This window comes from Mus musculus, chromosome 14, assembly GCF_000001635.26.
Source record: "Mus musculus strain C57BL/6J chromosome 14, GRCm38.p6 C57BL/6J".
NCBI lineage: Eukaryota > Metazoa > Chordata > Mammalia > Rodentia > Muridae > Mus > Mus musculus.
Genome location: NC_000080.6, coordinates 52,101,961 through 52,125,126, shown reverse-complemented (window position 1 = coordinate 52,125,126; position 23,166 = coordinate 52,101,961). Strand labels below are relative to the sequence as shown.

General features: G+C 45.0%; 2 protein-coding genes across 28 annotated transcripts in view; one reads left to right on the top strand and one right to left on the bottom strand.

Annotated features, from left to right (window-relative positions):
- Positions 1–20,886, bottom strand: part of Rpgrip1 (retinitis pigmentosa GTPase regulator interacting protein 1) — a 57,099-nt gene extending 36,213 nt beyond the window's left edge. For 2 of the 5 annotated variants that reach the window (NM_023879.3, NM_001168515.1), the window contains exons 1-6: positions 14,145–14,224; positions 12,898–12,986; positions 10,344–10,485; positions 5,693–5,931; positions 4,555–4,654; positions 4,006–4,134 (exon numbers count right to left, since the gene is read on the bottom strand). In NM_023879.3, the coding sequence (NP_076368.1) occupies positions 4,006–4,134; positions 4,555–4,654; positions 5,693–5,931; positions 10,344–10,485; positions 12,898–12,970 (683 nt within the window). In that variant the 5' untranslated portion in view covers positions 12,971–12,986; positions 14,145–14,224. Of the gene's footprint in view, positions 1–4,005; positions 4,135–4,554; positions 4,655–5,692; positions 5,932–6,175; positions 6,281–10,343; positions 10,486–12,897; positions 12,987–14,144; positions 14,225–20,749 lie in introns of those variants that run through there. The other 3 variants (XM_006519689.4, XM_017316222.2, XM_006519692.4) reach the window with 3 other exon arrangements.
- Positions 20,887–21,087: 201 nt separating this feature from the next.
- The window catches only part of Hnrnpc (heterogeneous nuclear ribonucleoprotein C), a 30,663-nt gene continuing 28,584 nt past the window's right edge, over positions 21,088–23,166 (top strand). For 18 of the 23 annotated variants that reach the window (NM_001360184.1, NM_001360180.1, NM_001170982.2 and 15 more), the window contains exon 1: positions 21,106–21,238. The gene's annotated coding sequence lies outside the window, so the exon portion shown is untranslated. Of the gene's footprint in view, positions 21,239–23,166 lie in introns of all 23 variants that reach the window. The other 5 variants (XM_006518571.4, XM_017315853.2, XM_017315850.2 and 2 more) reach the window with 2 other exon arrangements.

Below are 23,166 nucleotides of genomic sequence, written 5' to 3'. Positions count from 1 at the left end.
ATTTTTAGGAAGGATTTAGGCTCATTCTGTCTCAGTGACTCTCATTCCTAGCTAGTTATAAATGAGATCTTTAAAATTACACTAATATTTAGAGACTCCACCTCCAAGTAATTAAATATGGGGCTTAACTGTTCAGTGTTTAAGGATCTCCACAGGCTTGGGTTTGCAGTTCATTGGGTAGAGAGAAGGACTTCCAAGCATGTAAGAGGTCCCAAGTTTGGTCCCTGGCACTGTGTAAACCAGATGCAGTGGCGAATGGCTGTAATCCCAGTGCTTGCCAGGTCGAAGCAAGAGGATCAAAGGTTCAAGGTTACCCTTTGCACCACAGTGAGTGGACCAGCCTGAGTTACATGAAATCCTGTCTCAAAAAGCAAAATAAAATAAAAATTCACTGGACTGTCTGTTACCCAGCCTAAGTTGGCAGGGACGGGTGAAGGAGGGCTGCTCTCAAGTAATGGAAACCTGGTAGAACTCTAAATGCATATGTTAAGAGAAAAGAGCTGTATTTGTATAGTTTCAGCTATACGATACTTTGGGGGAAAGGCAAAACTGTATACAGAGAAAACAGAAGGATCATCAGCGATTGGGAAAGGAGACATAGACAGGCAGAGCACAGGGATTTTTAGTACAGTGGATACAATGTGATATAGAATGCAGATCCATGTAGTTACACACTCGCCCAAACTCCGAGTGTGCACAACAGCAAGGATGAACGTTAACATCAGCTCTTGCCTCCCTCCGCCTTAATGTTTGTTCAGTTTTTAATTTGTTTTCTCTATTTTTCCTTGGCCTGCCTGGAGTGCCCTCCTCTAGGCTGGCCTTGCACTCATAAAGACACACCTGCATCTGCATCCCAAGTCCTGGGGTTAAAGGTGTGCGCCCCCAGTTCTGGCTGTTAGCTCATTTTTGTAATAAAGACACCACACTTCTAGTTCAGTGGTAAAGAGTACATTCTGCTCTCGGAAGGTCCCAGGGTAAATCAGCAGTAAATCCTAATTCCAAGGGATAGGGCGCCCTCTTCTGGCCTCTTTAGGCACCAGGCAGACAGGATCTGCAGGCAAAAATTCATTTGTATACATACAAAAACATGATACATTTTTGAAAAATAAAGACCTGAAGAGTTGACTTGGCTATTAAGGCACTTGTTGCTCTTGCAGAGGGCTGGGGTTCAATTCCCAGCATCCACATGCTGGCTCCGACCCCATCTTCTGACCTCCCCAGACACCAGGCACTCACACAGTGCAGACGTACTTGCAAGCAAAACATTCATACAGGTAAAATGAAAATAACCTGAAAAGGCTGTAGACAGGAGTAGATGATAGTCCCTATTCAATTTTGCTATGAAACCGAACAACTAATCTAAACAGTGCAGTCTACTTGTCTCTGTGTGTGTATGTGTGTGTGTGTGTGTATGTGTGTTTTTGCGCGCACGCGTGTGTGTACATTCATACTTGCACTCATTCTCACACACAGGCATGTGGAAGCCAGAGGTTGATGTTGGGTATCTTCCTCCACTTTATATGATGAGACAAGGTCTCTCACAGAGAATCTGGCTAGGCAGTGAGCTCCAGGGAGTCCCTTGTGTCCTGTGTGCTGACACTGGAGCCGCCTCACCCAATTTTTCCGTGGATGCTGAGGTTCCAAACCCCAGTCCTCAGGCTTGCAAGACAAGCAGTTTACTGACTGGGCTAATCTTCCTAGAGTTTTTAAATTTTTTTTTCTTTGCCAGGTGTGGTGAGTCTTGCCTTTGGTTCCAGCAACACCCCCCCCCCCACACACACACACACACAGCCACCTGTACTACTCTTGAGCTAAATCCTCAACTCTTGGACCAGCAGGTAAAGGCACTTGCCACAGAAGTTGCACAGCTTAATTTCAACTTTTGGAACTTACAGTGGAATAAAAGCAGCAGCCCCAGAAAGTTGTCTTCTGACATCCACATACACATGTACACCTATACACCTCCTACCCACACACACACACATCATACACACAATAGTAATAAAAGTTAAATAAAATATTTTGTAAAGGTGGGACAGACTTGTGCAGGGTTTCCTTCCTTCATTCCTTTTGCCTTTCAGCTTTAGGACAATCTTAGTCAGGTTTAAAGGGGAAATGCTTCAGGGCAGACAAGCTGCAAATCTCAGCAGCTCCTCAAAGGAGAGGCATGGCAGAGGGAAGGGAGAATGCCATGTCAACTCAAGTACCAGGGCATCCAACTTCCTTTTCTGGTCTCCATGGGCACTGAGCACACATGTAGCACACAGACAAACATGCAGGCAAAAAATACTCATATACATAAAATATAGATAAATAAGCAACGATGGCACTGGAGGTCACCCACATGGTAGGGAGGAGGCCTTAGAGAAAGAATGAAGCCTGATATGTCAGGGCAAACACGCTTCAAAAACTCATAGACAAGAGAGAAGAGGCGGCTTTGGCCTATAAGAAACTGCGCTGAGATGGGAAATTGGGAAGGAAAAAATTAGATTATCCCATTAAAGGGATAAGTATTCTATCCATCTCTTTCTATATTTTATTAATTCTTTAAAAATTCCTGGCCAGGGGGCTGGCGAGATGGCTCAGTGGGTAAGAGCACCCGACTGCTCTTCCAAAGGTCCGGAGTTCAAATCCCAGCAACCACGTGGTGGCTCACAACCATCCGTAACAAGATCTGACTCCCTCTTCTGGTGTGTCTGAAGATAGCTACAGTGTACTTACATAAAATAATAAATAAATCTTAAAAAAAAAAATTCCTGGCCAGGCAGGGGTGGCACATGACTTTAATCCCATGACTCAGAAGGCAGAGGCTGGGGGATCTCTGAGTTTGAGGTCCTGGTGGTCTACAGAGTGAGTTCCAGATAGCCAGGGCTACAGGGAGAAATTCACTTCTTCTCTTCCCCCTCCCCTTTCTTGAGAGGACTGTGTCTCACTGTGTCACCCTGGGATTCTCCTTGTAGACCAGGCTGGCCTCCAACAGAGGCCCACCTGAGTGTGCCTCTTGAGTGCTGGGATAAACTGCAGACACCGTAACCGTAACACCTAACTCACCTACTTCTTTATATGCAGGGGTTTTTTGTTATGGGGGTGTTTTGTTTAGTTTTGGGGACAGGGTTTCTCTGTGTAGCTCTGGCTGTCCTGGAACTCACTCTGTATATACAGGCTTCATACTCACAGATCTGCCTGCTGGAATTAAAGGCATGCGCAATCACCAACCACCACTGCTCTCCTAATTTTCTAGGTACGCATAGTGTAAAAAGTAACTTTTATTTGCCTGATGTAATTGTCACCGTGGAGGTTTACTGCCTCAGTCTACTAACCTAGGCCTAGTGCCGAAAGCTTCCAGCCTCCGTACAATCTAATCTAGGTCTAGAATGTTTTCAGCTTCTGAGACTTGCTGCTGAATAAACTCACCCTTTCTTCTTTCTGATCTCTGGCTAGCTAGTCTACTCAGCTGTTCTGACTCAAACTCCTCTCCATGATAACCGATTCAATCTGGCTTCTCCCAGGTTCTCCTGAATTGCTCAAACTATCTGTCAATCTATTCTGATCTTCTTGCTCTTCACCCTGTCTCGTTCTGTCTTCATCTGTGTCTAGTCTAGCTTGTTCTCTTTGCACCCTGCCCCTGTAAAAGGACCTCTCCCTCTCCCTGTCGCCCCTCTCCCATTCCCTCCTATCCCCCCCCCCCCCAATCTGCACTGCCCCTTAAGAAGCTTCGCTTTCCTTTCCTCTCCTTCCAAGAGTTGGGCAGATCCTATTTTGTCAAATGTTTCTCTGATTCGTTACTTTGTCTGCCACTCAATTAGACATCACTTTTAAACCTGGACGCTTCCTTGTACAAAGTAACTTTACCTTCATTTTGGGGGATTAAAGGTGTGTACTAAGGGCAGGTCTGTATTTAAGACACAAGGAAATCTTTTTTTCCTCAGAAGTGAAGAAAGGTGGAGCTAGAAGCCTTGCCTTTTCTGTTCAGTATGGTTTGAAGCACAAAATGTTAGCTCTCACCGAAGCTCTGCAGCCTTCTGAGTGCACTCCTCTGAGCTTCTCTGTTCAGGCTTTTCAACTTTGGATGTTTTCTCAGGAGATCTGGGGATCTCTTCCACATGTGTAGAATCAGTCGTCATGGTGTGAGTACTGTTAGGCATACAAAGACCAATGAATTTAGCCCAAATCAGGAACTGGTGGATAAAAACTATCTTGTTCTAACTGAGGAAGAGTAAGCACAAATGGGAAAAGCAGAAACTTCCTAAAGGACTTTTATTTATCATTCAAAGGATGGAGACATGCTTGTTTCACGAATATAAATATGAATACAAATGTAAGATTTGACAGGAACTTACAGAGATCCACCTGTCTGTGCTGGGACTAAGGGAATGCCCTTCCCCTTGGCTCTTGTTTTGTATTTTTAAACAAGGACTTTGCAATTTTGACTTAGAGCTGCCTTTCATCTTCTCTGATTATTACAGAAATCAGCAACACCCACTGGTCCTTAAGTGATATATTCCCAACAAAAGCTTTGTGGGTAACAACATGGGACCCGCCCGAGGTACTCACAGTTGGCTGGGCTCCCTGGTTATTTCGATTCTGGTGTTCTTGTCCGCCACATAGTCTTTAAATGCGGGAGGGGCTGTATGGCTGCGCCTGTCATTTGGCCCTGAAAAGTTTAGGCAGGAAAAAAAAAAAAGGGAAATGTAGCCATGGTATCTTTCAGAACACCTCATGCTGAAACCAGGACACCAAGTGCTGGTCACAGAGAGCCTTGCGACTTGGAGGAAATCCTTATGTGACAATTAGCCACTGAGGCACTTCCTTATTTTTACATAAAATCACAACTGCAAATATCTTCAGCCCAAAATACTGACTCGGTGAGTGGTACAAATGGGAAGAAAAAAGAGGCACGCTGGTCCAAGCCAGGGCCTGTGTGTTTGCCTAACCTGGTACAGCCATGCTCAAAGGTATTCCTTTATTTCATTTTGGTCGGCTGGTTGCCTGGATTTTTTTTTTTCCCCCGAGACAGGGTTTCTCTGTGTAGCTGTGGCTGTCCTGGAACTCGATATCTAGACCACAGAAGGATTCACAGAAACCCTCCAGCATCTGCCTCTGGAGTGCTGGGATTAAAGAATAAACCACCATAGCCGGGAATCCGGATTTGTTTAATGTTCACTTTTTTTTTAATTATTAACATATAACATGGCGGGTTCTGCAGTTGTACACATGGACCACCGCTTTGTGCATCCTCCTCTGCCTCGCCCATGCCGTTCCCTGATGGTTCCCTTCTTTCCCGCAGACAATTTTCCCTTTTGAGCCCTTATCGCTGTTACCCGCTTTTTACTCCCTCTCCCCTCCGGGTCTGGGTTTTTTTTTTTTTTTTTGGTTATTATTATTATTATTATTTGTTTGTTTGTTTGTTTATTTCTGTTTACTTTCGTGGTCTGGTGGTCTCAGAGATTTACCTACCGTCTCAAACATATTAAGCAAGCCCTCTGACACTGAGCTGCCTACTCGCAGTGAATTCAGAAATTTGGACCCGACTTCCGCACACGAGAGTTGGGGGATGGGGAAGGATTTTAGGAAAGTGGAAAGGTGAGAAAACAAAGGGTAACTGTGACTGGCGCTTCAGTCCCCTCCCCACCCCCGGGAGAGGGCGTGATTCCAGCTTCACTCCGCTTGGGTTTCTGCTGTAGAGACACACCAGCTATGTGGGGCAGTCTGCGTCCCGCGTGGACTCGAGGCTGTGCACTGCCTACCGCGGTCGAGGGACACAGGCGCTGCACATGCGCTTTCCTCCCGGGAACTGGTGCGCGCGGGGGCGCCGAGGGGCTCGGGGACGCTGAGACCCACGGCCGCCTGCGCCTCTCTGGCTCCTGGAGCACAGCAAGTGTCCGTAGGTCCGGTTGGGTAGTTGTGGATCGCTGCACGTTCGTCCTTCGCCTGTAGCAAAACAAGCCACATGGGGTTTCCACACACACCAACTCATGCCTAAGGCTTGATTCTAGTTGGGCAAGCCTCAGAGCTAGCCCCCAGCGTTGATGTCTTAGCTAGGCTTACTGTCGCTATGTATTTGACTTATATTTTCACATTGTAGTCCAACATTGAAGGAAGCCAGGACAAAAACTCAAACAGGGTGGTAACCTGGAGACTGGAACAGCCACACAGGCCGTAGAAGGATACTTACTGCTTAAGGCTTGTTCAGCCTGCTTGTTCAGTCAGTACAGGACTAGCACCACCCGCAATGGGCTGGGCCCTCTCCCGTCAATCACTAAGAAATGCCTTCTAGCTGGATCTTTTTGTTTGTTTGTCTTTTTATTTTATTGCTGCTGTTTTCGTTTTGTTTTGCAAGTCAGGATTTCTGTGTAGCCCAGACTACTCTCACCCCCCACGTCCTAGAATTCCCAGGCTTGCTCCAGCTACCACCAGCGTTTTTTCTCCCACGGCTACACATCACCCAAATGAATGGTCTGCCCTGAGCTCTCTCACCAAGTCCATTCTACTTTTTCTCTTTGTTCTGGGCTCTTCCAGATGCCTCTAAGTATGTTCTCTCTCTTATCTCTTATTCACAATACACCGCCTTGCCCGGCCCCTCCCCCACAAACGGAGTGACCATTTCAGCGGATTTGTCTCTTCTTTTTTTTTTTTTTTTTTTTTTTTTTTTTTTTTTTTTTTTTTTTGTTGTTGTTGTTGTTGCTTTGAGCCAGGGTTTCTCTGTGTAGCCCTGGCTATCCCGGAACTCTTTCTGTAGACCAGGCTGGCCTCCAGCTCTCCCTGTATCCGTCAGTCCCTATCTGTTACAGTGTCCCTCTGGCTGGCATACCTGCCCCTTACCCTTAATTCTCCAGTCCAGGGTCTGGGCTGCCCTTCCCCTAGCTGCTCTTCCGGATATAATCCAGCGATTTTGGCTACACCAGTCCTTTTAAAAACCTCTTTGTTCTCTTGGCCAGGTTCTAGTCCCAGGCCCCAGCTCTTTTCTTGCTCCCCCTGTCCCTCTCTCCTCAAATGGCCCAGCCTAGTCTGGCCATGTTCTCTCTTAGAGCCTTGGAGACTGCCGTTCCTCTTCTCTCACACTTGTCTACAGTAAACCCTCTCCACTGCTAGGAACAGTCATGTCCTTCTTTTCATTCTTTTTTATTCAGTGCTGAATTAAGATTAATGCCCTAAACTAAGATTAATCTCTGAGTTAGGCTTGGTGATACAGGCCTTTACTCCCAGCAGTGGATTTAACTGTGGCCAAGTCCTGTAGTTATTTAGGGAATATTACCATGTGAGGAAAAGCAAGCCCACTGGAGTGTGATGTCTGCTTGTAATCACAACCTTAGGGACGAGATACTTCAAGTTTCAGCCCAGCCAGGTTACATAATATAACCCTGTCTCAAAAAAAAAAAAACAAAAAACAAAAAACCAACCAACCTACCAACCAAACACACGCACACACACACACACACACACAAAGGGGCTGGGTACCTGGGTGGGGTGGGGCGGGTTGGACACCAGAGAGAAGGCTCTGTAGTTATGAGCCCTGGCTGCTCTTCCAGAGGACCCAGGTTTAATTCCCAGCACCCACACAGCAGCTTACAACTGTCTATAAATAACTCCAGTTACAGGGGATCTGACACTTCCACATCAAAGCATATAAAAGGGGGAGGGGAGGCTGGTTATCCTGGAACACTCTTTTGTAATCAGTGCTCAGGAGCCAGAGCCAAGTGGAACTCTGTGTTCAAGGCCAGCATGGTCTACATAGAGCAGCAGTTCTCAACCCGTGAATCTCCACAGATACTTACATTAAAATTAATAACAGTAGCAAAACAAGCCGGGCGTGGTGGCACACACCTTTAATCCCAGCACTCGGGAGGCAGAGGCAGGCGGATTTCTGAGTTCAAGGACAGCCTGGTCTACAGAGTGAGTTCCAAGACAGCCATGGCTATACAGAGAAACCCTGTCTCAAAAAACCAAAAACAAGACAAACAAAAAGCAAAACAAACAAACAAACAAAACAAAAAAAGCCAGGCAGTGGGGAGCACATGCCTTTAATCCCAGGCAGAGGCAGGCAGATTTCTGAGTTTGGTCTACAGAGTGAGTTCCAGGACAGCCATGGCTACACAGAAAAACCCTGTCAACAAACAAACAAAAAACAGTAGCAAAATTACAGTTATGAAGTTGCAATGAAAATAATGTTATGGTTGGAGGTCACCATGATATGAGGACCTGTATTAAAGGGTCGAAGCATAGGAAGGTTGAGAACCACTGATATAAAGGGTTCTAGGCTGGGCTGGAGAGATGGTTAGGCAGTTAAGAGCACTGACTGCTCTTCCAGAGGGCCTGAGTACAATTACCAGCAACCACATGGTGGCTGGAGATAGATAGCTACAGGGTATTCACATACATAAAATAAAGCATAATAATAATAATTCAAAAAAAAAGGGTTCTAGACTAGCCAAAGATACATAATACGACCCTGCTGCTAAATGTTTATCGATTTTTTTTTAAGGCTGGAGAGATGGCTCAGCAGTTAAGAATGGTTGCTACTCTTGCAAAGGACTAGAGCACCCATACTGGACAGCTCACCACCTGTAGTAGCCAGGGGTTCCCACAACCTCTTCTGGCCTTAGAGGGCACCTCCATGCATGCACACAGACACATGCATATAAATAAAAAATAAAATAAATCTTTTTTTTTTTTTTTGGTTTTTCAAGACAGGGTTTCTCTTAAAAAGAAAACAAAAACAAAAGAAGTAAAAATTTTAAAAATCCATGTTATGGGTAACAACTGCAACTTATTTATCAGACCCAGGTTCGCCTTTGCTCTAACTCCCCCTTAGCCAAGAGTTGCTGCGATAACTGAGTGTAGAATTAGTCCTTCACTGTGGCAGCACCAAATTTAGAGCAAACTCCTACTCTCTTATACTCTCCCTTAACGACCTAAGCAAAGTGCAGAGACTCCCATGCACACTTACTGAGTTGCCTTTATCCCCCTTGTGGTTTGCATTTTCTCTGTGCTCTGTCCCTCTCAGCTGTAACAAATAATACATTCAACTAGCTCAGCTACACATACGAGCAGGTGGTGGTCCACACCTATAATCCTAGCACTCAGGAGACAGAGACAAGCTGATCTCTATGAGTTTGAGACCAGCCCAATCAACATAATAAGTTTCAAGCCATCTAGAGCCACATATCAAGGCCCTGGCTCAAAAGAACAAAACAAAACAACAACAGCAAAACAAATCACCTGCACCTATGTTACTAGTGTTGGCCTTGCCTCCAAGGCCCTGAAGTCTTAAAGATAGACTTCAGAGTGCTCATCCTTCTCTGTGTATCTTCCTCCACCCCATCTCTGAATCCTGCCTCGGTGAACCCAGAGATCCACCTTTGAAAACCCGTAGCCTAAGATCACTTATGTATGTATATGGAAGATTTTGGTTTTTTGGTTTTTTGAGACAGGGTTTCTCTGTGTAGCCCTGGCTGTCCTGGAACTCACTTTATAGACCAGGCTGGCCTCCAACTCAGAAATCCGCCTGTCTCTGCCTCCTGAGTGCTGGGATTAAAGGTGTGCGCCACCACTGCCCGGCCGGGAGATTTTGGAGTTAAGGGTTTTAGCTCTGCCACTTGCTACATATGATCATAGGCAACTTATGTAGGCTCCCCAGGTCTCCTTCTCCTCCTGTCTTCACACTAGTAAATGAGTTAGCAGATTTAATAGTAAATCAGTTCGTCCATGTACAGAACATGCAACACGCCTGCATGTATGATCTTTACTTTTCAAAGGAGAAATCCCTTTTCAGATTTGTGCCTATCTCCTTGTTTGGCCAAGATGTTACCATTCACTCTGTCTCCATCCCCTCTCTTGCAGCCAAGCAGGACCCTGACTTGTCTCATGCTCTGTGTACTGATATGCTAATCACTGATATGCTAATCACTGATATGCTAATCGCAGGTTACTTAAGTTGCTCTGTGATCTCTGGTCAATTGTGAGGTATAAGGTAGAAAAATCAATAAAGCAATAGTGTTTGCAAAAATACTTTGGAGGAAAAAGAAAGGGGCTAGAGGGGCTGGAGAGATGGCTCAATTGTTAAGAGCACTGACTGCTCTTCCAGAGGTCCTGAGTTCAATTCCCAGCAACCACATGGTGGCTCACAACCATCTGTAATGAGATCTGGTGCCCTTTTCTGGTGTGTCTGAAGATAGCTACAATGTATTCATATATATATATAATAAATAAATAAATAGATTTTTTTAGGCCTGTCATCCTTGATGTTTGAGTCACTTTTGGTATATACAACTAAGCAACACAATCCTTTCAATTACCATGGAGCCAATGTGGTGTAAGTTTGAAATGTTAAGAATTCCGGGTACCTTCTGTTTTTATCTCGTTGCTTTGGAGAAGGTTCCTTCACCAACGTGGGCTCTTCATGGAGGTGAAGGCGTCTGCAGTTCAGCTCCTTCTGGTTCATCCTGCCCAAGTGCGGCTGGGCCCTTACATTCTTACCCGACGTCCCTGAAGAGAGTAATCAGAGAACATTCTTACTTGTTTATTTTATCTCATTTGTTTTTAAAGAGTCTCGGACCTGGTATGATTGCAGAATCATTTACTTCCAGCACTCAGGATGCAGAGGCAGGCGGAGCTGTGAGTCTGAGGCCATCTTTGGTCTACAGAGTGAGTTCTAGGACAGCTACACAGAGAAACCCTGTCTTGAAAAAGAACTGGTGGCCCATGTCTTTAATCCAGCACTCAGGAGACAGAGGCAAGCAGATTTCTGTGGGTTCAAGGCCAACCTAGTCTCTGTGTGGTTCTAGGTCAGGCCAACAAGGGTAACAAGTTGAGGCCCTATCAACATATAAAAGAAGCTAGTGGGCAGGAAGGCTTCCACACCCTTTCCTGGCAGGCTACATACAACAGACACAGAATGCTTGAAAAGAGCTCCCCATACACAAATGTAGAGCCACCAGGAGCTTGGTTGGTTGGTTGGTTGGTTGGTTGGTTGGTTTGTTCGTTTGTTTTTTGAGACAGGGTTTCTCTGTGTAGCTCTGGCTGTCCAGGAACTTAGAGATCCACCTGCCTCTGTCTCATAAGTGCTGGGACTAAAGGCATGCACCACCACTACCCAGCTAAAATCTTTATTATTAGAATTTCAGCCAGGCAATGGTGGCACACACCTTTAATCTCAGCACTTGGGAGGCAGAGGCAGAGGCAGGTGGATTTCTGAGTTCAAGGCCAGCCTGGTCTACAGAGTAAGTTCCAGGACAGCCAGGGCTATACAGAGAAACCCTGTCTCAAAAACCACACACACAAAATAGTAATTTCAGGAGCACTCTGAGTGTCTCAGACTATACATCCATCTCTTCTTTTTCAGGTTTCCCTTGAACCAGAGAATGACAGGACTTGGTTGGTTTAATTTTTCAAATAAAATTGTTTAAGTTTGAAAAGAAAAAATTAAAAGCTAAAAAGCCAACAACTTCAATGGCTGAGAAGATGTCTCAGTCTGGAAAGGCCTTTCTCACAACCTGAGAATCTGAGTGTAGACCTCAAGCATCCACGTGGAAAGGTCAGTTGCGGTGGCATGTGCCTGTGATCCCAACAGTGGCAAACTGGGTGGCCACGACAAGGGGCTACCTGGGAATTCACAGGCAAGCTATCTAGCTTACAGAGTCAAGTCCTGAGCCAATAAGTAACCCTGTCTCAAAGCAAAAGGTGGAAGGTATCAACCACCCAGACTGGTCTTTGACCTCTAGTATGTACTCCCTCACATACAGATGTGCACACAATATGCACACATGGAATCAGAATAAAATATTAGGAATATCTAATGTGAGAGCTAGATAGACGGCTCAGTGGTTAAGAGCACTGACTGCTCTTCTAGAGGTCCTGAGTTCATTTCCCAGCAACCACATAGTGGCTCACAACCATCTATAATGGGATCTGATGCCCTCTTCTGGTGTGTCTGAAGACAGCTACAGTGTACTCACATACATTAAATAATTTTTTTAAAGATTTATTTATTATGTGTAAGTACACTGTAGCTGTCTTCAGAAGAGGGAGTCAGATCTCGTTACGGATGGTTGTGAGCCACCATGTGGTTGCTGGGATTTGAACTCGGGACCTTTGGAAGAGCAGTCGGGTACTCAGAGCAGTCGGGTGCTCTTACCCACTGAGCCATCTCACCAGCCCAATTTTTTTTTTTTTAAAGAAAGAATATCTAATGTGGAGGGTTGAGTAGGAATGGCTCCCATAGACTCGTGTGTTTGAATGCTTGGCCCAGGGAGACTGGACTGGCCCTATTAAAAGGTGTGGTCTTATTGGAGGAAGTGTGTCAGTGGGGGTGGGCTTGGGGGGGGCTTATATGCTCAAGCTGAACATAGTGTGGTACATAGTCTCCTGCTGCCTGTGGATCATGATGTAGAACTCTCAGCTTCTTCTCCAGCACCGTGTCTGCCTACACGCCACAATGTTTCATGCTATGACATTAATTTGACTAAACCTCTGACTGTAAGCCAGCCCCAACGAAACATTCTCCTTTAGAAGAATCGCAGTGGTCATGGTGTCTCCTTACAGACATAAAGCCCTAAGGCATCTAAGAAGGCTCAGAGGTGGCTCAGTGGTTAAGAGTACTTACTGTCCTTGCAGAGGACTCGGTTCAGTTCCCAGCACCCACACGGTGGCTTACAACCGTCGATAACTCCTGTTGGAGGAGATCTGATGTGTATTCTGAGCTTCACAGCGCTGCAGGCGTGTGACGCATCTGCACACTCATGTACACACATACACATACAATTAAGTAATATTTAAATAAAAGGAAAATTTAAGAAAAGGGCTGAAAGAAAACAGTCACCACTGTGAAGACTGTCATGGCAGACAAGGAATTCTCTCAATCAGTGAAGACGTCCATATCTAGGCACTGGATTTACCTACCTTTCAACAGAGGACTCGAATCTGTGTCTCTAACTGGCAGATCCTCTGGCATATATTCTAGTAGATGCTGCATCACCTCAATGATCAGGCTGTAAGAGAGCCCAGAAGACAGTGAGTAAAGGAAAAGCCTTCATGAAATTATAACTGTGGACTGGACTGTCTTCTGCAGGAGCTCCCTAAATTGCAGTAGGAATTCCCCAGGACTTTGTGATAGTATTTGACACATCATACTTATATTTGTGGTGGTGTAGACACATGGAAGGCCATGCACTCAGTGATAACATGGCCTGGAACTCACTTCTCTTTGCCTCCCACGTGCTGGGATTAAAGGATTGCACCGATAGACTCAGCTTTTATAGTTTGTGAAATATGGCGGGTCTATGCCCTGAGTGCCCCTTTGGGAACACAAGAGTGAAGATGGCTGCCTTGCTTCGGTTTGGAGGAAATCTAGAAACAAGCACCTCTTTGTTCTGATCAGAGGCAGGATGATAAGCTTCAGGCCAGTTCTAGATACATAGTTAGACACTGTTTAAAAAAAATGATAAGTAAGCTGGGAATGGTGGCATAAGCTTTAATCCCAGCACTCAGCTGGGAGATAAAGACAAACTGATTTCTATGTGTTTGAGGCCAGTCTGGTCTACATACTGAGCTCCAGGACAGTCAGCTATTCAGAGAGACCCTGTCTATCTAAAAAAAAAAAAAAAACAAACAGTAGCAGCAGCAACAACAACGACAACAACAAAAACCACCACCACCAACAAATAGAGGCAAGAGTGTGGCACGTTATGACTTTTCCCCTGTTTCTGGTAAGTGGGGGGAGAGTGCAGAAGAGCCTGGGTAGGTTGGCATAGGCCTGTCAGGAGGACACAGGAGGATAACCACAAATTCTGGGTTAACTTGGTCTACATAGTGAAGTCCAGGCTAGACAGGGGTCTACTGGAAACCCATCTCGAAAGGTGAAAAACAATTCATAATGGGTATAGAAGAGACAAAGGTGTAGGGAGGTATTGCTTTTGTTCAGTAAGGGTGGAGGTCCGGGAGATGGAGGACAGGTGTGGGACACCAAATCTTTGACAATGAGTTGGTTATGGGATAGACCTAAGAAAGTAAGAGGATTAAAGATGACTTGGTGGACACCTCCCAGGCTGGTAATACGAGGACAAAATGAATACACTTATTTTGCTTTTCTCAAAAGCATCAAGGTAAAAATATGAGAGATTATAAATATTCATTAGATATAAACTTACAGTCCTGGCTCCTTCCAGAGAGTTCTGTGCAGTTCTTTCCCCTGGATTCCCTGCTGTCTCTAATACTGCTTCCAATCCTCTTGTCCTCCTTAGAGGAGACACTAATCCAGGCCTTTTAGCTGTTAACTCTTTGTAGCTCTGTTTCTAGCTTTCTTCCTAGAGAAGACTGTACTTTTCCCTCATCGCGTGCTGAACTTGGAGAAACAGCATATAAAGCATCAACCCAGGACTTTCTCCACTAACGCTGAACCTGAGAAATACATGATTGGCTGAAGGTTCACAAAAATGAGTTGGTATTGGGGAAAATGGCATTTCTGTTTGTTGTTAAAGGACCAGGTGTGGGATCCCTTGCCTGTAATCCCAGGACTCTGGCTAAAGCAGGAGCAGTGAGTCTGTAGCTAGCCTGGCCTACATAGCTATTGTCTTAAACAAACAAACAAGGCCAGGCGGTGGTGGCGCACACCTTTAATCCTAGCACTTGGGAAGCAACGGCTGCTGAATCTCTATGAGTTCTAGGCCAGCCTGATCTACAAAATGAGTTGCAGGACAGCCAGGGCTGTTGCACAGAGACAGTGTCTCTAAAAACAAAAACCAACAAAAACCAGTCACTGGAAGGCCAAGACAATGGGAAAGGAGTTCTGAGCTCTTTTTTTTTTACTTTTTTTTTTTTTTTTCTTTTTTGGTTTTTCGAGACAGAGTTTCTCTGTATAGCCCTGGCTGTCCTGGAGCTCACTTTGTAGACCAGGCTGGCCTCGAACTCAGAAATCCTCCTGCCTCTGCCTCCCAAGTGCTGGGATTAAAGGCGTCCGCCACCACGCCCGGCTCTGAGCTCTTTTTAAGGAATAAGGCCTGACTCAATCAGCGGCACCCAGAGCCTTCTCAAGTGAAGACTAATTCAATCATTTACTATTTTCCCAGCAGAGCTTAAGGCAGCCTCTTCTGCCATCTCTCTGCCTTGGTTTGGTTTTGATTTTCTTTTCTTTTCTTTTTTCTTTTTTTTTTTTAAGAATTATTGATTTTTTTAAAAAGATTTATTTATTTATTATATGTGCGTACACTGTAGCTGTCTTCAGACACACCAGAAGAGGGCGTCAGATCTCATTACGGATGGTTGTGAGCCACCATGTGGTTGCTGGGATTTGAACTTCGGACCTTCGGAAGAGCAGTCGGGTGCTCTTACCCACTGAGCCATCTCACCAGCCCTGGTTTTGATTTTCACGACAAGGTTTCTCTGTGTAGCCCTAGACATCCTGGACCAGGCTGGCTTCAAATTCCGAGATCTGCCTGCCTCTCTTTTCTAAATGCTGGGATTAGAAGTGTGCTCCACCACCCCTGTTGCTTGTTGTTGAGACAAGTTTCACTGTGCCACCCTGGCCATGTAGGCCTCAGTAAAGGAGCCTGAGCAAACTCACAGAGATTCCAAGTGTGGGATTAAAGGTGTGTATAAGACCTGGGTATGTTTTTTCCTTTCCTTTTTTTTTTTTTTTTTAAGATTTATTTATTTATTTTATGTATGTGTGTACACTATAGCTGTCTTCAGACACACCAGAAGAGGGCATCAGAACTCATTACAGATGGTTGTGAGCCACCATGTGGTTTCTGGGATTTGAACTCAGGACCTCTGGAAGAGCAGCCAGTGCTCTTAACCCCTGAGCCATCTCTCCAGCCCCCTTCCTTTCCTTTCCTTTCCTTTCCTTTCCTTTCCTTTCCTTTCCTTTCCTTTCCTTTCCTTTCCTTTCCTTTCCTTTCCTTTCCTTTCCTTTTCTTTCTTTCTTTCCTTTGAATTAGAGTTTCTCTACACAGCCTTGGCTGCCCTAGAACTATGAGACCTTATCTCAAAAAAAAAAAAATAAATAAATAAAATAAATAAAAAAGAAAAGCTTCTGTGTGTGACTTTTACAATGGCAGGCTATAATTTTATATATATTTTTAAAGATTTGTTTATTTATTATAATACATACATTGTAGCTGTCTTCAGACACACCAGAAGAGGGTGTCAGATCTCATTACAGATGGTTGTGAGCCACCATGAGGTTGCTGTGATTTGAACTCAGAACCGCTCTTAACCACTGAGCCATCTCGCCAGCCCTTATACTTTTATATTTTTATAATTAATTTTAATATATAATTATATATTAATATGATAGATAAATAATCAATTTATATAATTAAATTTATATTTCAGAGCTATAGTTTTATATTTTATATTTTATATTTACTCTCTGTAAGTTTTTGTATTTTTTAAAATATTATTTGTTTATTTATTTATTTATTTTTGGTTATTTGAGGCAGGGTTTCTCTGAGTAGACCAGGCTGGCCTCGAACTCAGAAATCTGCCTGCCTCTGCCTCCCAAGTGCTGGGATTAAAGGTGTGTGCCACCACGCTCAGCTAATATATTTTTTATTTGTTTTTTTTTTGTTTGTTTGTTTGTTTTTTTTGGTTTTTCGAGACAGGGTTTCTCTGTATAGCCCTGGCTGTCCTGGAACTCACTCTGTAGACCAGGCTGGCCTCCAACTCAGAAATCCACCTGCCTCTGCCTCCCAAATGCTGAGATTAAAGGCATGTGCCACCACACCCGGCTTAAAATATTTCTTAAATAACATTTAGATGCTTGCTCAAAAGTCATTCTCTACTATCCTAAGAAAACACGAATGACATGTAAATTCTATCAACTAAAAAGCACTTTGTACAAAGATTAGCTGCAAGAAAAATTGTCAGAGGATGAACTCTCAGGCTTCAGAGCCAGAACAGATGGTGACTGGCTTAAAGGAGGATTAATTTATAAGAAGCTGAATTTAGGTCATTGCTGGGATGAAAGAGAGCAAAGACAGAAGAAAGAGAAAAAAAAACTTTTAGCATAAAAGGAAACAAAACTATAGCTGGGGAGATGGCTCAGTGGTAAGTGTTTGATACACACCAGCATGAGGACCAGAGTCCATTCAGAATTCACATAAAAGCCTGGTGCCAAAAACCAGCCCAACCCAGCCCAACCCTAGTGCCATGGCGTGTATCATAACCACAGCGCTGATGTAGAAAAAAAATTTTTTTCTGTGTCCCACTAGACAGGGTTTCTCTGTGTAGCCCTGGCTGTCCTGGAACTCACTCTGTAGACCAGGCTGGCCTACATCTCACAGAGATTCACCTACGTCTGTCTCCTGATTGCTGGGATTAAAGGCATGCGCCACCACCCTTCTAAAAAAGGTTTTTAAATTAAAAATAGCTAGCTTTAGCTGGTATGGTGGCCCACTCCTTTAATCCCACCTTGGAAAAAGAACAAGAGAATCTCTGCGTTAGAGGATAGCCTAGTCTACAGAATTCCTGGAAAACCTGTCTCAAAAAAAACCCAAAAATGAATGAATGAATGAATGGGACTAGCCTTTCAAAAGCCAAAAATTTCATAAATCTCCCTCACTTTGTAAAATTTGGGGGAAAATCTTTTAATCTCCCCCACCTAGTAAATTTTTTTTGGGGGGGGGGGAAACAGGGTTTCTCTGTGTAGCCCTGGCTGTCCTGGAACTCACTCTGTAGACCAGACTGGCCTGTAACTCAGAAATCCGCCTGCCTCTGCCTCCCAAGTGCTGGGATTAAAGGCGTGTGCCACCATGCCCGGCTGTAAATCATTTTTAAGAAAGATTTATTATTATAAACTAGTATGCTGTAGCAGGGCGTTTGATCTCATTACAGATGGCTGTGAGCCACCATGTGGTTGCTGGGACTTGAACTGAGGACCTACAGAAGAGCAGTCAGTGCTTTTACCGGCCAAACCATCTCACCAGCCCATAAATCATTTGTTTACACACCCATCTTCCCTCCTTTGTATTTCTGGAACCTGATGGCCTAAAGCTAGTCTTGTTCTTCCTTTCCTTCATGTCATTTTCCCCAAGTCTCTTAGAATCTGCCCAGTCTTGAAACACAGCCCACGGGAAAGACACAGTCACCGCCTGTGTCAGAGTCAGGAGGATCACTGTGAGTTGGATGCCAGCCCGGTCTACTTATAGACTGCATAGTGCAACCCTGCCAAATAAATAGCATAAAAACAAAGCGAACTTCCTGCTTGCTAGTCCGGTTTGGATTCAGGCGCACCTCCCCCACCAAAGCAAACTACTTTACAGAACTGCTTCGCCTCGGTTTAGGAGCTCCGTCGGAGATTATTGCTTGTTTGTTTCTAACACCAGGGAAGTAAAAACACAAGGATCCTGGAGTTCAATGGCCAGCAAGCCTAACCAAATCTTAACTGGGTTCCCTTTTCATGCAGGCAGGCGGTTGTGTACTCCTTTAATCCCAGCCATAGGAGACAGAGACAGTTGGATCTCTGTGAGTTGGAGGCCAGTCTTGGCTATAGAGCAAGTTCCAAAACAGTCAGGGCTACCCAGAGAAACCCTGTCTTGGAAAAGCAATAAACAACGGTAACAAAGCTCATCCCAAGAAGGGCTCAGTGGCACACTGGAATTCTGAACACCCAGTGTAGTCACCAGCTGCCTAATAAAGAATTTGTCCTGGCTTAAACTCATGTTTGAACAGTCTTGTCGTCTGACTCTCTGACAGCTTTGGCTAGCTTGGATAAGGCTGGTCTTGAACTCAAAGATCTGCCTGCCCCTTTCTCCAATGCTGGGATTAAAGACCTGGGCCACTACACCTAGCTTTGTGTTTTGCTTTAATAAAAATGCTAATAATGATGATAATAGATTTAGGGCCACTGGGATGGCTCAGTGGGTAGAGGTTCCTGCAGCCAAACCTGCTGACCCTAGTTCAATCCTTAGGACTCACTTGTAAAGGGTGAACCAATCAGCGCAGGTTTTCTTTTGTTTACTAGTGTACCTTCCAAAATAAACAATTAAATGTAAACTAGGAGCTGGGCACGGTGGCTCAAAGCTTTGATCCCAGTACTTAAGAGGCAGTCAGATCTCTAATTTAAGGTCAGCCTACAAAGTGAGTTCCGGGACAGTCAGGAGGGCTACACAGAGAAACCCAGTCTGGGAAAAGAAGAGAAAAGAAAAGAGAAGAGAAAAATAAGCCGGGTGCAGTGGCACACGTCTTTAATCCTAGCACTCAGGAGGTAGAGGCAGGTGGATTTCTGAGTTCGAGGCCAGCCTGGTCTACAAAGTGAGTTCCAGGACAGCCAAGGCCACAGAGAGAAACCCCGTCTCGTCTCAGGGGGAAGAGAGAGAGAGAGAGAGAGAGAGAGAGAGAGAGAGAGAGGGAGAGAGAGAGAGAGAGAGGGAGAGAGAGAGAGAGAGAGAGAGAGAGAGAGAGAGAGAGAGAGAGAGAGAGAGAGAGAGAGAGAGAAATAGAAGCTTTCCCTAACAGCAACACACAGATCTCCACTCTTTCTCTATTTGTCTCTTACTTTGTTGTACTGGGGATTGGACTAAGGACCTTGGGTGTGTTAAGCAAGCTCCCGATCACTGAGTCTTGTTTAATTTGTAAAAAGAGTCCTGTGTATGATGTGTGTGCCTGGTGCCCAGAGGCCAGAGGAGGGTGTTGGAACCTCCAGGAACTGGAGTTATACGATGAGCCCTTTTGTGGGTGCTGTAAATTGAACCTCTGTCTTTTGGAAGAGCAGCAGTTGTTGTTAACTGCTAAGCCATCTTTCTGGCTCCCCAATTATCTGTCTGTCTGTCTGTCTGTCAATCTACCTACCTACTTATATTTATTGTTTTTTCAAGATAGAGTTTCACTCTATAGCTCTAGCTGTCCTGAAACTTGACCAGGCTGGCTTGCACTTGAAACACTACCTAGCCCAAACTTTTCTTTTTAAAAATAAGATGTAAAATTGGGAACACATAAACTCGTTGGACTGGTTTACATAAAATAAATCTTTTGAAAATGACAAAGGCTAGGCAGGAGAGATGGCTCAGAGGTTAAGAGGACTGACTGCTCTTCCAAAGGTCCTGATCGTAACCACATGGTGGCTCACAACCATCTGTAGTGGGATCGGATGCCCTCTTCTGGTGTGTCTGAAGACAGCTACAGTGTACTCATATAAAAACAGTAAATAAATCTTTTTCTTAAAAAAAAAAAAAAAAGAAAAAAAAGGAAAGAAAGAAAAAGGCAAAGGTTTAAAGATCTAAAGATTAAAAAAAATCAGGAAATTTTTCTGGGATACAATCTCCTTTTCTCCGTAAGCTATATATACATTTCAGTGTATTTAATGTTCCTACAGTATAACCAGAGCTTTAGTGGCAGACCAAACCTGAGGGGATTAAGTAGTCTATTCTAGAAAGTGGGAAATTGAGGTGGCTGGCCATTGGGTTTGCAGACTGTGTGGCGACTTGGGACAAGGAAGCGGGTTTATAGGAGGTCGGGTAATTGCTCCTGCAGGAGAGAACTACAGAACCCAGTTGGTTTGGAGGGGGAGCTGTTCACTGAGAAGGCCATGTCCTCCCAACAGCTTATAGAATCTGGCAGAAAGAAGGGATCTGAATTTGATAATAACTGCAGAGCTAGTAGACGGCCTAGAGATAACTCTCCTCCCTTCTCAGAAGCTTGTTTGCGTTTCCCTTTTCCTAGGCCTGGGGCTAGGGCAGGCCGTTTGCACCCGCTACCAGACTCCACCCAGGCTCTCCCACCCCCGCGCCGCGGAAATGCGGTGATCTGGCCGGACCTGGGAGCTCTCAGAAGCACTGATAGGACGATGCGGCCGTCAGTCAGATCCGCCGGATACCCGGATGAGAAGCTGTGCGCGATACAAAGGCGAAAATTCCACCCAGCTTTCCGTCTGGTACATTGACCAATAACCATCCGTCAGTCACTAAGTGGCATGAAGCTGAACCAATTACTAACTAGCCTCTGTTACGCATGTGGAAATTCTCGCAATTAGCCCAACCCACCTCGGATTATGATTGGACGGAATTGTGAGGAGCGGTAGCGCTCGCTAATTAGGAGCGGGAGCGAGAAAAGTCACAGCCAATAGGAACGCCTCCAGGAACGAGGCGGGGGCTGGACTTTCGCCTCGGCGGCAGAGGAGCTCGGGGGCCATTTTGTGAGGAGACGGAGAGCGAACGGTCGTGTGGTTCTTCGCTGTTGTAGCTCCGGCGTCTCGGCGTAGACTCGCAGTAGGAGAGGCGGTCTCTTCTCTCTCTCCTTCCTTTTGGTAAGCGAAGGGGGCGAGTGCAGGGGAGGCCCTGGGCTGCTGGGCCCCGCCAGCGTGTGTAAGGGGGAAACCGGCCTCGCGGCAGAAGCCGAGGCCGCGTTTGTTCCCGTGCGGTGGGGACTTGGGTCTCATGCGGGAGGCAACAGGGCCTCGGCCTTGGCGCGGAGTCAACCTAGTGACCTCCAGGCCACGGTGCGTACGAAAATACCCTGTCTGCGCGCTCGGGTTTAACGGCTACTTTGATTTTCTTTGCCCATCAGGGATTCCAAGGGGGGACCAAGAAAGCGAAGAACGAAATGCTTGTTGATGTAATTGTCGGGGATATCTTACGGATTCCGTTATCACTTCCGAAGATAGACGCTGGGTGGGGGTAGGGGAGCGATAACATGGTGGTGTCGGACTGGAAGCTTCTAAATTCCAGGCTGGCTACATGGCATCTGAACGGCGTTTTAACAATAGGTTGAGTAATCATTACTTTTTTCCTCTAGGGGTAAAATGGTTAAAAGTCGGAGTGCTTGTGTTTGTAAAGGGAAGTGCGGAAGATTAATTTTAATTGGAATAATTACAGCTCACATTTTATCTGCAGGTTACAAATCATAAGTTAGTGGAACTTGAGGTAGGTACTACTGTCATAGAGAGAATTGAGCCTTAGAAGCGGTTGACAGGATCGTACTAGACAGGTCAAGTATTTTCACTGAGTTTCTAGGTGGTGCGCGCCTTTAATCCCAGCACTTGGGAGGCAGAGACAGGCAGATCTCTTTGAGTTCTAGGACTGCCCAGGATACACAGAGAAACTCTGTTTCGTAAATAAATAAATAGGGGGAAAGGCTTATTTTTGGGGGGAGGGGACCTGACACGGATGTTAGCAGAAAAATTTCAAGCTGGACTTGGGAACAATAATTAAAAGGCACAGCAAGGGTTTACAGCTACCTCAGTACTAGTCCTATCCCTCTAAAACTCAAAAAGGCAGTTTATAGCTATGTATGATAGTGCAGGCCAGTAATCTTTGTATTGTGGAGGCTCTGAGACAGGACCCCTTACCCATTGCAAGGCAGCCCAGGACTACATAGTAAAACCGTGCTTAAAAACAAATTAGTTTCTCTCTTGTAGGTGTTGAGTTCTTTTTTTTTTTTTTTTTTTTTTTTTTTTTGGTTTTTCAAGACAGGGTTTCTCTGTATAGCCCTGGCTGTCCTGGAACTCACTTTGTAGACCAGGCTGGCCTCGAACTCAGAAATCCGCCTGCCTCTGCCTCCCGAGTGCTGGGATTAAAGGCGTGCGCCACCACGCCCGGCTAGGTGTTGAGTTCTTTTTAATGTAGCCTAGTGTTAGTGCTTAGTATTCAGGAAGACCTGGATTCAATCCCTGGTACTAAGAGTATGGGGTTTTTGTATCATATTTAATTGGGAGTTATTTTATTAGGTAAACGTACTATAAAATTGGTATTTCACTGTGTGTGCTGGCATAGTCTTTAAGCACTAGAAAGGCAGATAACTGAATTCAAGGCTAGCCTGCTGTAGAGTGAGTTCCAGGACAGCCAGGGGTACACAGAAAAACAATTGGGGTTTAAGTCACAAAAAAAATATGGTACTAATTTTAAACTATACAAATTATACTTTAAAGCATACTTCATAGAATGTAAATGGCCTACTCTGGTAATTTGAGCACTTGGGAGATAGAGGTAGGAAGAGTTTGAGGCCATCCTTGGTCCAGCTTGGGGTATAGACCCTCTCTAAAGGAAAAAAACATTAGCCTTCTGCATGTCTTTTTTGTTTGTTGTTGTTGTTTTCCCCCCAGACAGGGTTTCTCTGTAGCTTTGGCTGTTCTGGAACTCATTCTGTAGCCCAGGCTGGCCTCAAATTTGTCTGCCTCTGCCTCCCAAATGCTGGGATTAAAGGTGTGCATCACCACTCCTGGCTCTCTCTCTTTTT